Below are 12,531 nucleotides of genomic sequence, written 5' to 3' on the forward strand. Positions count from 1 at the left end.
TGGGAGATCAGGGTTCAAAACCCAGTTAACGCAACTTTAACAAAAAACCACTTCAAACTTCATATTGTCACACAATTACCTTAATTACAAACACCTGCTGACGTGACAGCCACAAGCTGGTATAGAAAACACATTTGAACTTGGTCAAAGTTCTTTCTGCAAGTCCAATGCTGCAGGCAAAGCCATGCTGCAATGACATGCTACGTGGCAATGCACACTTGTTTTTACATCGTAAAAACCCATGTCTAGTCTAGTGTTAAGATAAAAGGTGTCACCATATTAAAGCACATCAACCATGTTTTAAAATTAGATGTCGACCAATACAGATTTTTTTGARGACAGCACCAATTATTTGTAATCAGAAAAGCGTTTGGCCAATATAATTTTGATTTGGTTTAGTTATGGCTCCTGACTATAATGGTTTATTTTTTGTGCACATTACAGTCAGACTTCCAAAAMAAGAAACTAATTAAAGAAATTTGGGCCAATGCTTACAGCAGTGTGTGTTAATGGCAGGATAACAAAAGGTCTAAAATCTTCCAAGTGTCCTCAAAGATATTTAAAACCTAAGGCTCTACCATTTTCACAGGTAGATATGACATTCTTTCAAACGTTTGTGTAATATTCCAGTTAACTTCCATTATGTGCATACTCTTAGCCATTGTGATATGTCCAGTGCATTTATATTCCTCTGAATAACAATTAATGTGTACTGTCCTTTTAAATAACAAATGAAATGAATTGAATAAAGATTATTTGAAAAACGGAAATAATCGGCCTAATAAATCTCCCAAAGTGTAATTTGAATGGTAACTGCCACTGGGAGAAGTGGCTCTTCTGTGCTTCTTAAAATATTAGCCTGTCAGCATGATTTACTGTAAGTTATCTGCATACAGCTGGCTCTGTGCTGCTCTGTGTCCTGATTGTGTCCTTAATACAGTTAGGCTCTGTGTTGGAGTTAAACAAGATGTGTTTGTTTGAYTTTAAAGAATGAGTTGTTGTTGTTATTGTGTATCAGATACAGATTTTTTTTCCCTCTGTTTCCCAACACACAGTATCGGCWGTAAAAGACACAAACATGTCTAAGACGCCTAATTCGACCTCTGCAGCCAAAACCATCAAAGGCTGTGATTCCCCATCAGATGRGCAAGAGAACAAAGAAAATAACAGTCCTCCGACTGAAAGGCGTAATGTTAAGCTGGTTCTTGTATCGTCTGGACTGGGCACCGCTGAGCAGGTACCTGTTCAAGTTTTTTTATTGACCACAGTCATTTATAGAAAACATGAACTGATCAGATGTTGATAACAGATATTGGTGAAGAAGTTTGCCAAGAGAATTGGGGCCCGTGTGGTTTCCCAAGTGACTCCAGAGGTGACTCATATCATAATGCGTACAGGTAAGTACCTTCATTCCACAGTACATACTGAAGTACAGTACTTAATGTATTTAGTAAGGATATTATCTACCTAACCACCAATCCATTCATCTATTTATCAACCCAGCCACCCACCTATCTATCATCCACCTATCCATCTACTCAACCACTCATTGATCCATCCACATTCTTATCCATCAATCCACCCATTCATGCATCTGTACACCCACCCACCTATCCATCCGTCCCTCATCCATCCATCCCTCTCCATCCATCCATCCATCCATCCCTCTGTCATCCATCCATCCATCCATCCATCCATCATCCATCTGTCATCCATCCATCCATCCACCCATTCAACTATCCATCCCTCTATCCCTCCATCCTTCCATCCCTCTGTCATCCATCCATCCACCCTTCCATCCCTCTGTCATCCATCCATCCATCCATCCACCCATCCCTCTGTTATCCATCCATCCATCCATCCATCCATCCCTTTGTCATCCATCCAGCCACCCACCCATCCATCTGTCATCCATCCACCCATCCATCCCTCTGTCATCCATCCATCCCTCTGTCATCCATCCATCCATCCATCTATCATCTATCCATCCAAGTTCCCCTTTTTCCTATTTTCTTAAAAAAGAATGTTTTCGTCTGTTTTTATTTCTTATCTTAAAAAAACTTTCTGTCTCACCCACACACAAACACACCGCTGCATTTGTCTGCTTGTTGCTAATTACCCTTTCTGATAGATTTTTTTWAATTTTTATTTCAAACTTACTGTCTGTAAAGCAGTATATTGACTAAAAGCACAGTACATTTTTTTAGTGAAAGCTGTTTCCTGGGCAACCCAAAAAAAACTGTGAGCACTGAGCCAAGTTCAAGTTTATGGTTAAATTTTTTAAAGTAGCAGGAGACTTTCCATTTTAACATTTAGCATAAAAAAGTTCTGAATAATTAAACCTGTATCTGGTGTGCCATCAAGACAAACACTTAACATTTGACAGAAAATGAGATTTAAACTTTTTGTACTTTTGTAACTTACATTTTAGTTTGTCAAAGGACTCTTTAGCACAAAGACTGGCAGAAAATCCCTCTACTGTGTACATTTATTCTGTTGTGGTCCRTTTATYCATCCATTCATTATCTTCCGCTTATTCYGAGTCATGTTGCAGGGACAGCAGCTTGAGCAGGGAGGCCTAGACCTCTGTTTCCCAAACCAGTCTTCCCTGGGGTCTCCTCTCAATCAGATATGCCTGAAGCATCTCTCTAGGAAGTATCCTTACTAAATGAACCACCTAAACTAGGTCCTCTTGAAATGGAGAAGCAGCGTCTCWASCCTGAGTCTCTCCTGGATAACTGAACTTCTCACCCTATCTCTAAGGGAGAGTYTACCTTCAGAAAAAACTCATTTCGACTGCCTGTGTCCGCGGTCTTGTTCTTTCTGTTACTACCCAAAGATCGTGGCAATAGGTGAGGGTAGGAACTTGGACTGATTGGTAAACAGAGAGCTTTGGATTACAGCTCAGCTCCCTCTTCACCACTACAGACCGGTACAGAGTCCATAATGCCGTGGAATCTCCATTGATCCGTTTGTCAATCTCGTGCTCCATTCTTCCCTCACTCCTGAACAAAACCTCAAGATACCTGTACTCATCCACTTTAGGCAGAACCTCACCCCCAACCCGGAGAGAGCAATCCACCCTTTTCCGACTGAGGACTATAAACTCAGATTTAGAGGTGCTGCTTCACACTCAGCTGCGAACCGCTCCAAGTGAGAGCTGAAGATGATGGTGTGATGACGCCAACAGAACCACATCATCTGCAAACAGCAGAAATGAAATCCTGAGGCCACCGAACCGGACTCCCTCCACCCCCTGGCTGCACCGAGAAATTCTGTCAATAAAAGTTATGAACAAAATTGGTCACAACGGGCAGAGTCCAATACCCACCCCGAAGGGGGTTGACTTACTACCGGCAATGTGAACCAAGCTCTTGTACCGCTTATAGGGACTGAATGGCCTATAATAATGGACCCATGATCCTGTACTCACAGAGCACGCCCCACAGTGTACCTCGAGGAACATGGTCAAACACCTTCTTCAAGCCCAATTTTTTGAATATTATTTTAACTTTTCTTCTTTGGAACTTCCCCTGTAAACTATTTGTGACTGAGATCATTAGATTTGTTTTTTTTAGCATACATTTATGGAAAACACCTTGAAATGTCAGAAGTAAAATATTTATTATTAGTGGATATCAGAACAACCAATGAAACATCTTTGGTGACACATGAGCTTTAACAAAATGACTTMTATGAAAGGATACATGCATTCATAATGTTTCATGTCTGTACAGATGAGCAGCTAGTGTGTGAGCGCACACTGAAATACTTCCTTGGCATCGCAGGCAGGAAGTGGGTGGTCAGCTTCCAGTGTAAGTAGAACTTTTATTTTATATCAGGTTTCATCAGTGATGAATTCAGAACAATTAGTCGCCATTCAAAGTAGATCATGTGGAAGAGAAGACTGAAATAAAGAGGTTCTGTCATGTTGAAACCACCATTAAAATGTTTGTATTTCTTACAATAAAACCATGTTTTTGTGCTTATTTTCTCTCCGCAGGGATTTCTGAATGCTTCAAACAAAAGAAACTCCTTGATGAGGTATGCTTATCTGTGAATTTCTCTGCCTGAAACTCCCAGCTACATCGTTGATGAATCTCTCTGCAGGGTTTATCGTGATACCTCATCCATTATTTGCCATATCGTTTTACAGCAACTTGTTTTGTGAAATGCGGGTGTAATTGTTTTAGCTGGCTTTGTTCAGCATCGCCATTAATTTCAAACTGTTTTCATGCATCATATACTGTGTAAAGAAATGTTTTACATACAAATCTAAGGCTAACAATGTCAAACGTAAGAATAATCAGTGGACTTGAGAAACTTTTTCTGTTTGTTGAAATAATACAGAAAAGCAACAAAAAGTATAGTTAATAAACCCTGTATCTTATTTTGTCTTTATTTTATCAATAGTTTTACTTGCTTAAATAAAAGGTATTAATTGCAGGGTTTCCTTAGAAGAACTATGAATGAGATCTATGTTTATAAGCTGAAGTTTTTTTTTTTACTTTTTATAACCAGAGTCCATTTGAAGTGAGAGGTGATGTGGTGAATGGGCCAAATCACCAGGGTCCCTCAAGAGCTCGAAACACAGAAGCAAATAATGTGAGTAATTACACTACGCTTTGTATTTGCATATTGGATGTTTTTCTGAATAAGAAAATTCTGTTTTTGCAGATAAGATTGTTGAGTGACACTTCTTTCAATGAAGTTATGGTATATTTCCTACAACAATTTGCAAGTATGTGACCTGTCACATCAGACTGAGGATTTATTTGCCAGTAGAGTTTTGAGATATATACACAGCTATAGTGCACTGGTTGAAACATTTTAGATACTAAATGTATTTTGTCAAAATATGATAAATGAATATGTTATCTATGGGTTTTCTTAAGGAAGGAATAAAATCCTAAAGAAAGCACATTTTTTGATTATTGTTCATTTTAAGCAGAAAAGTCTAAAGTTGTTGCTACTTTCCCTGCATGCTAGCAAAGCTATTTTCAATACCAGCTGGGAAATCCCCATATCCACATATGGTTTAAGGTTTCCTCTTTAAAATAAAATTGAAAAGTCCTCATTGTAGAATTAGCTAAAAAATAGGATTCAACCTCATTATCCAAGGGTCTTCCCAATTAGCAAAATAAGTTATGCCGTATCTCTGGAATCACTCATGATATCAGGATTATCAAGATGTAGCTTAAAAAGCCAGGAATCTAGAAATGTGCTTACCGTAGCTTAGTTTGACCAAATATCAGATAATCCCTGATTTGACGCGACACGTCACAAATAACTTCAGCAGCTATTTTTCTTTTCTCTTACGTTACAAGCAAAATTTAGTTTTAAGAAAATATTACAGATTTTCTCACATTAGAACTTAAAGTTTAAGACATAAAAGCTTCTTTTATCCCATTTGTTTGTGCTACGTGGGTTTCCCAGATGGCAGTGACAATGATTGATATGTGCTGTCACCTGACAGGAGTCAGGTTAGGTCACACTACCTTTTATTGATGGAAATCAGATTTTTTTTTTTAGATTTAGGTTAATGAAATTAAAAATCCTGGTTTTTATGCATATATGCTGTTTTTTCATAAAATTTGACAACCAGTGGTCCAGACTGTCATAAATATGCAACTTATTACCTCCCCTGTTTTGTTCTGTTAGTGTGCGGGGGGGGGGGGGGGGGGGGGGGGGGGGGGGGGGGACTTTTTATGTCATTTTGCTCATAAGAGGGATGTCATACCCATCATGCCTCTCAAATCTTCTGATGGCTGGCAGGATTCATCTTTGGGCACCTGGCTCTAAGAGAGCTCTTATTAAGAAGTAATTTAGTAGAAATTGTAGCAGTGCTGTCAGCCAAAAACACAGACATGTATCTAGTGATGAGGCACCCACCTCTCCCTCTTTATTACCATATCAATAAATCAAAGCTCTCCATTTCTTTGAGCCTGTGGCCCTCCAAAGCATTTATCAGGATGACTGACATTATTTTCCACCTCACTTCATTCTATCAGAACACTCTATAATAGTCCAGAATGTAATGTGATGAAGAGGCGGCCAGCCGCTCCTCCTGATCTCGACTCCTCAACACTCATAGCTAAACGATTTAGCATTTTTAAAACCAAACTATCATTAAGTACTGCAATTATTGACACCTACTGCCATAACCGTTGGCTGTAAAAAAAACAGCCTTTGACCACAAAGAACTTGTCTGATTCTGTGCAGATCAAATACCCCAATCACAAGGAGGGCTTAAACTCGTTTCGTCCTATTGCACCAGCCTCTCTGCTCACACCCTGTTGTGAAAAGCTAATTGTGTTTTTCCTCTTGGTGTAACGCCAGCGCARGCTGGCTCTGCCACCACTGAGGGGGAAAATTAGAAATGGCTACATGTCATGTCGGTTGTATTCCTGCCTTTGAAAAAACCCTCCTAATTGAATTAGCCACTAATTTCAGGCTTATTTAAGAGGCTTGAATGAAGTGCCGACACTTTGATGGAGCCCGACAGAAACCAGCGCGGCAGACCAACACGTCACCAGAATGTAGATGGTCAGGAAATCAAAGAACCTCTGAGTCTGTGTGTTTGCGTGTGTGTGCTTTTGTTGCACTTTTGTTGCACTTTCAAACCTCCTGAAGGACATTAGCTGTTGTCTAAATTAAAAATCTGTAACAGAGACATTCTTGTGAGTCACCTAACACCTCAGGCTAATGATCATCACTAACCTACAGGAAGGTGAGGCAAATTATTTCTGTCCACATTTTTATCTTTCAAACACTTCCATCCAGCTACACGCTTTAAATGAGGCTGTGATGTGAGTTTCCTCTGCTGCGGTCCCTCCAAGGGAACACGTTTCCATTCCCATCTCAGAAAAGCCTATTGACCCTGAGCGTAATAAAACAAGGCGTCCCTGGTCTCAGGCATGTCGTTTTCCCCATGTGCTTCAGGCGTGATATTACCTCGGCGAAGGTGGCTGTTTGACTCATCCCTAAATTTACAGTGTTAACTAAGGGAGCAAAACGTGAGCAAGGTCTAGAGGCTTTATTTTAAACTGTAATCGAGGCGTATTGGCTTTAAATTGTAGGATAAATCTAGAAGTGCTCGAGCTGCACCAGTGCAACCCTTTACACAGGTGAAGAGTTCAGAAACACACTCTGCTGTGATGGTAATGGAAGTAATGGTTGCTTTTACACACTGCCGATGAATGTTGTCTGAAGGTTAAAATCGCTGAATAAAAGTCCTTGAAGTTATCTGCAGCTTTGCAGACACTTCACAAGAAGCAAATTGTGTTCTCACCCAGTATTTCTTTTTGTCTTCAGCTCCTCATGAAAGGCTACAAGATCTGCTTCCAAGGACCTTTTACAGACATGTCTACAGGTGCGTTTAAGCACCACACTGTTCTCTGTATGGTATAGGACAGAGGTGGGTAATAACATGTTACATTTACTCAGTGTACTTGAAAATATACTTTTAGGAGTTGTTTTACTACATCATGATTTTACTATAATTTTGTAACATTATGAAGTATCACTACACTTTCTTTAGTGAAATTTTGAATACTCTACCCACCGTAAGTAACTTCACTGAATTAAGAACCAACATATTTTAATGTGAAATGCACCAGAGACACACACCTACAGTTTATGTTGAAGTGAGACCTGTTGTGTGAATGTTACACTATTAAAAAGATCCATTTATCTGTTCAGGTTCTGTTCACCTGCTTCAGGACATTCTGGCTATGACTTGATATTTCAGCAATTTATCATTTTTCAGATATTCAGCTTTTTCTTCCATTTCTGTCAAAATGTTTATTTATGTTTGCTGCACTTTTTTTCACACATTTTGTTCTGGTTCTGCTATGTTACTTTCTTTGTGCTAATATCAGCCACATTTGCTTCTATTTTTTTTCTCCTAATTTTAGCTTTTTTCTGCTTTACAGCTAATACGCTGCTCCTTTCAGCTATTCTTCTGCCAATTTCAACTGTTTTATGTTTCTTTCACCTAATTTATTCATTTTTGTGCTTCTTTCAGCATCTTTATGTAAACTGCAGCTGTCTACTCCCTCTTTAGCTACATTTGAGCTATTTTCAGCTAATTTTAGCTTATTTTTTCAGCTAATTTCACTTCCGTAATCATTTTAGTTTCTTACTGCTTAATTCAGCAAACACTGCTTCTTTGCTCTACTGTCTGCTTTTTAAACTTCTTTTTCATTTCAACTAGTTTTTGCTACTTTTAGTTTCAATTTGCTAATTTTAGCTACTTTAACTTGACTTCAGCAACTTTCATTAAAAAATCTTTCAATAATAAGCATTCAACTTCTCTAGTTTTACACAAGCTTTATTGTTGCCATTTTCCATCTGCTGACACATCTGTAGTTGAAGTGAATACATGGTAAACAGTAGATATAGTCACTGGAAGTACCTTACACACATTACAACTGTATTCATGTCATAAGTTTCATAATGAGAAAAAATTGACTTGGAAAAGTATTTATTCTGCTGTAATTTGTTATTTTGTAATTATGTTATAATTTTCTTCATTTTGTTTGTTCAGAACACCAGAATTTGCACATAACTTCCTAGTATTTGTCAGTCTTTTAAAAAAAATTAAAGCAGATGTTATAATTAGTTACTCAGTACTCAAGTAGCCTTTTACAAAATACTTTTTTACACTTGAGTAATGGACAGCTAATTCTTACTTTTGCTTGAGTAAAATATGTTGCAGTAGTGCTACTCTTACTTGAGTACCACTAGGCCTGTCACGATAACAAATTTTGCTGGGCGATTAATTGTCGCAAAATTTATTGCGATAAGCGATAATATTGCCTGGTGACCGTTTTACAACTAATAATTATAAAAGCGTAATGTGTAAGTGTAATAAATCAATAAACTTTCATTTTTAAAAGAATGTTTAACAAAGTGGACTCAGTCTCTAACAAAAAATGCACTTGAATAAAAAAAATAAAACAAAGAACAACAAAATGTAAATTAAACACCACACACAACTAAGACAGTAAATAAACAATATTAAAGAGCAGCATGTCTTTAGAGATGAAGCAAACTACACAGCCTGGTGAGGACCCACTGTTTCTTATGGGGACATAAGCCCAGTTCACATCCCATGTAAAGTGTAGGCTAGGTTTAGGGTCAAATGGTAATAGGAAATACTGGTAAATGAATGAAAGTCAATGCAAAGTCCCCATGAGGATAGAAGAACAAACGTGTGTGTGTGTGTGTGTGAGGAGGGGACAGTCAGAGCGCTGCGGGGAGGAAATCAGACAGTTCAGAGTTTTCCTCATGAGTTGTTGGGACAGCTACAGGTTTTTTGGGTTTTTTTGTTAAAACACAGATGATGCGTTTAAGTTTCCTGTTATTTTTGGGAGCTACAGGTAAAGTCTTGACGAGTTTGTCGCGGGTCTGGGGGAGTTTCAGCCCCCACTCCTCTCCCTCTTTCTCTCTCTCTCTCTCTTTCTCTCTCTCTCTCTGTCTCACTCCGTCTCTCTCTCCCTCCCTCCCTCCGCAGCTAAATCCAGGCTCTAGTCCTCCCTGACACTTCAGCAGCCGCGTTCTTGCTTTGAAGCGTTTCTTTAGGAACGAGCTCTCAAGCTAAAGCGAGAGTTCACTCCTCCCACACTGAGAAAACAGGAGGGGAGGGGTCAGCTGAGCTCCTGTGCAGCGGAGCACAGAGAGGGAGAGAGACGAAGTAAAAAAACAAGCAGGAAAATGAAACTTATCGCCGTCTTTTTTTTTTACCGACCTCAAAAAAAGTTATCGTGCGATTAATTGATTTATTGTCTATCGCGACAGGCATAAGTACCACTTTTGGGTACTCTACCTTTCTCTGATATAAGAAAAGAGTTGCAACGCGTCATATAAAAAGAGCTATTTTGAGAACCTTTATTTATTACTTCCAACAAAACAGACAATTTAACACCTAATGAGTCCTTTTTAATATTTTTGGGCTGCACTGTTCTCCTGTCTCAAAACATGCTTATTAATGGCATTGTCCTGAAGGATTCTTGTTAGACACCCGCCATGCTTTGCAGAAGGGAAAAGGACGGCTGAAGTAACACGTGGCCTTTGACTGACACTGAGAATAGCTGCAAACCTGTGCTGTTTTTAACCTCTGTCATTTCACCAATGTCGAACAATGACTGGTGATTCCAGCGTGTGGGTGGACTGAAACACACTAAGGACTTGTTTGAAATGTTTTTGGTCTGTTGTCACATTTCACAGCAGTTGCCATGGAGTTAATAATGTACCTGAAAACTATTTCTGTGCAGAAATATGAGCTATTAGTTGCAGGAAGACAATCATCTTTTTTTTTTTTCCTATGGCCGTATAAAAATGATTTTATAAAATGACAGTTCTTTATATGTAGTCACTTTTTGCTTACCCTTCCAGTATGCTTGAATAGATCCAGATTATGGGGGATAGTCTCAGGGGGACACATTGCTTGATACCCATGAGGTGGCATTCTGCGATTTCCTTCTTCCTGCAGCTCCTAAAGTGCTCCTGCAGCATCTTCCTGCTGCTCGCTGGATCGATGAAGCTTTGCTAATGGGTTGACATCTGCTAGCTTAAAGACTTCATTCTTATATGGGACACAAACACGGAGATGGATTTTTGTTTTCTTCAGCACAACATAATTTCACTCGTTTAACCAAGAAACATAAAGGGATTATTAGCAGGCTTTACATCTATATTGACCCGTTTCCTGTACTGATTTACTTTTTAAAGCCTGTTTTTGTTCCTTTTGGCGTTAAAGAGATTGAACGCTGGCATTAAACAGTAAATAGAATTAAATGCAGGTTTGTTTGTTGGTAAAAGAAGTTGTGGGACGATTCTAATTTTCTGTGTTGTTCTCAGATGAATTGGAGTGGATGGTTGAGCTCTGTGGAGCAGCTGTAGTTAAAGATCCACTTCTCCTTGACAGCAAACAGGTAAGAGTGTCAAGACTCTCTCACTTAATAATAGAGTCCCCGCGGTCCCGTCTTTGTCTTCTGTAGGTAATATTTTCAAGTCTGTTTTGAAATCAGATCAGAAGTGTTTGTTCATCCCTCCTGGGTGAATTTCAGTTTGAACAGCAAGTCGTCTTTTATAATTTCCCTGCGTCGTTTTTTCCTGCAACTCTAAAACAAATGGTTTAGTCTTTTCACTTCTCCTTTGCTAACTGTGAGTTGCAGTTATTTGCAGTGTTTTTCAGATATTGGGTAAATGCTTCCTTTATGTGTTTGATCTTTTTTTAATAATTGTTTCTTTTTTGTATGACTGTTTTTTTGCTAAAATTTTAGGACGGACTGTTGGAGCCAGAATAAGAGACTTTTTTTTAATCACGAGATAACATGAATAAAGTCATAATATTACAAGAATAAAATTGTATTATAATGAGAATAAAGTTGCAATATTACGAGAATAAAGTCAAAGCCTATTACTTCGAAAAAAAGTCATAATAATACGAGAATAAAGTCACAATATTATGAAACTCAGAGCAGTCCAAAGGCCCTGYCACACTATAACGTTTTAGACAACTTATGCCAACTTCTGAAAATTTTAAAGTCATCTGCGTTGAAGATGTAATAAAAAAATCAACTAGAAGTCTCTTTTAGGTATGTACATCCTGTACTGCTAACAAACTGATCAAATATATAACTTTTATTGRTAATTTAGACTTAAAATACATTTCATAAGTCGGCATAAGTTGTGTAAAATGTTATAGTGTGACARGGCCTTTACGGCTGCATTAAAATGAAGAATTTTGAGCATCTTGTGAAGTTATACTTTAGGTATTGGTATTTACAAATAAATACTTAATCTTTCATCACATCAGCATCAAATTGTTATCAGTAACAGGACGATTGTGCAAACAGATATATGGATTCATATGATAAACTGAAGCCGTAATGCAATTAATGGCTGCGTTGACAGATTTAGTCGTCACATAATGTGGATGGAAGCATATTATACTAACAGTGACTCAAATGTAACTGCGAACTACTTCATAAACCCAGTGACACACATTAGAGCAGGTCCATGTCGAAGATTAAGATTTTTTTCTCTTAAAATTACGACATCATTCTCGTAATATGTGACCCATCATATCGAAATGAGGATTAAGTCAAATTTGGTCAAAATGATCTAATTACATTTTCAGAGTCTTAGCTTTAAAAGCTACGTTTTGACACTTGGATCATTCTGATTTCATAATTAAATCCATAAATATGACTTAATTTGTCTTGTTGGTTACAATAATACATAAATATTTGGTCTGAATCCTAATTTTATGTCCTTTTAATGAGGAATTTTTGATGTCCTTATAAAGAGGAAACCTCAAGTTATATTTGAATATTGAGATTTCCCAGCTGAAAATAAACAAAACTTTGCTAGCTCACAGGGAAAATCTCAAAAATTTAAGGCGTTTTTCCTCAAAATCAGTTTTTTTTGTTGCTACTTCTCAAAAAAGTGCTTCAAAATTTCGTGTTATGATTATATTTCAGACAGTTCATTCAAATGATACATTGATAAGGCATTTATTCA

At 38.0% G+C, this 12,531-nt stretch overlaps 1 protein-coding gene across 1 annotated transcript in view; it reads left to right on the top strand.

Annotated features, from left to right (window-relative positions):
• LOC106516970 (BRCA1 DNA repair associated) overlaps positions 1-12,531 on the top strand; it is a gene marked incomplete in the record, with an annotated part of 34,630 nt that overhangs the window by 16,215 nt on the left and 5,884 nt on the right. The window contains 7 exon segments of the mRNA XM_014007603.1: positions 1,056-1,237; positions 1,310-1,397; positions 3,738-3,815; positions 4,004-4,044; positions 4,522-4,605; positions 7,315-7,372; positions 10,864-10,937. Of these exon segments, the coding sequence (XP_013863057.1) occupies positions 1,056-1,237; positions 1,310-1,397; positions 3,738-3,815; positions 4,004-4,044; positions 4,522-4,605; positions 7,315-7,372; positions 10,864-10,937 (605 nt within the window).

Source organism: Austrofundulus limnaeus, unplaced genomic scaffold (assembly GCF_001266775.1).
Source record: "Austrofundulus limnaeus strain Quisiro unplaced genomic scaffold, Austrofundulus_limnaeus-1.0 Scaffold43, whole genome shotgun sequence".
Taxonomy (NCBI): Eukaryota; Metazoa; Chordata; class Actinopteri; order Cyprinodontiformes; family Rivulidae; genus Austrofundulus; species Austrofundulus limnaeus.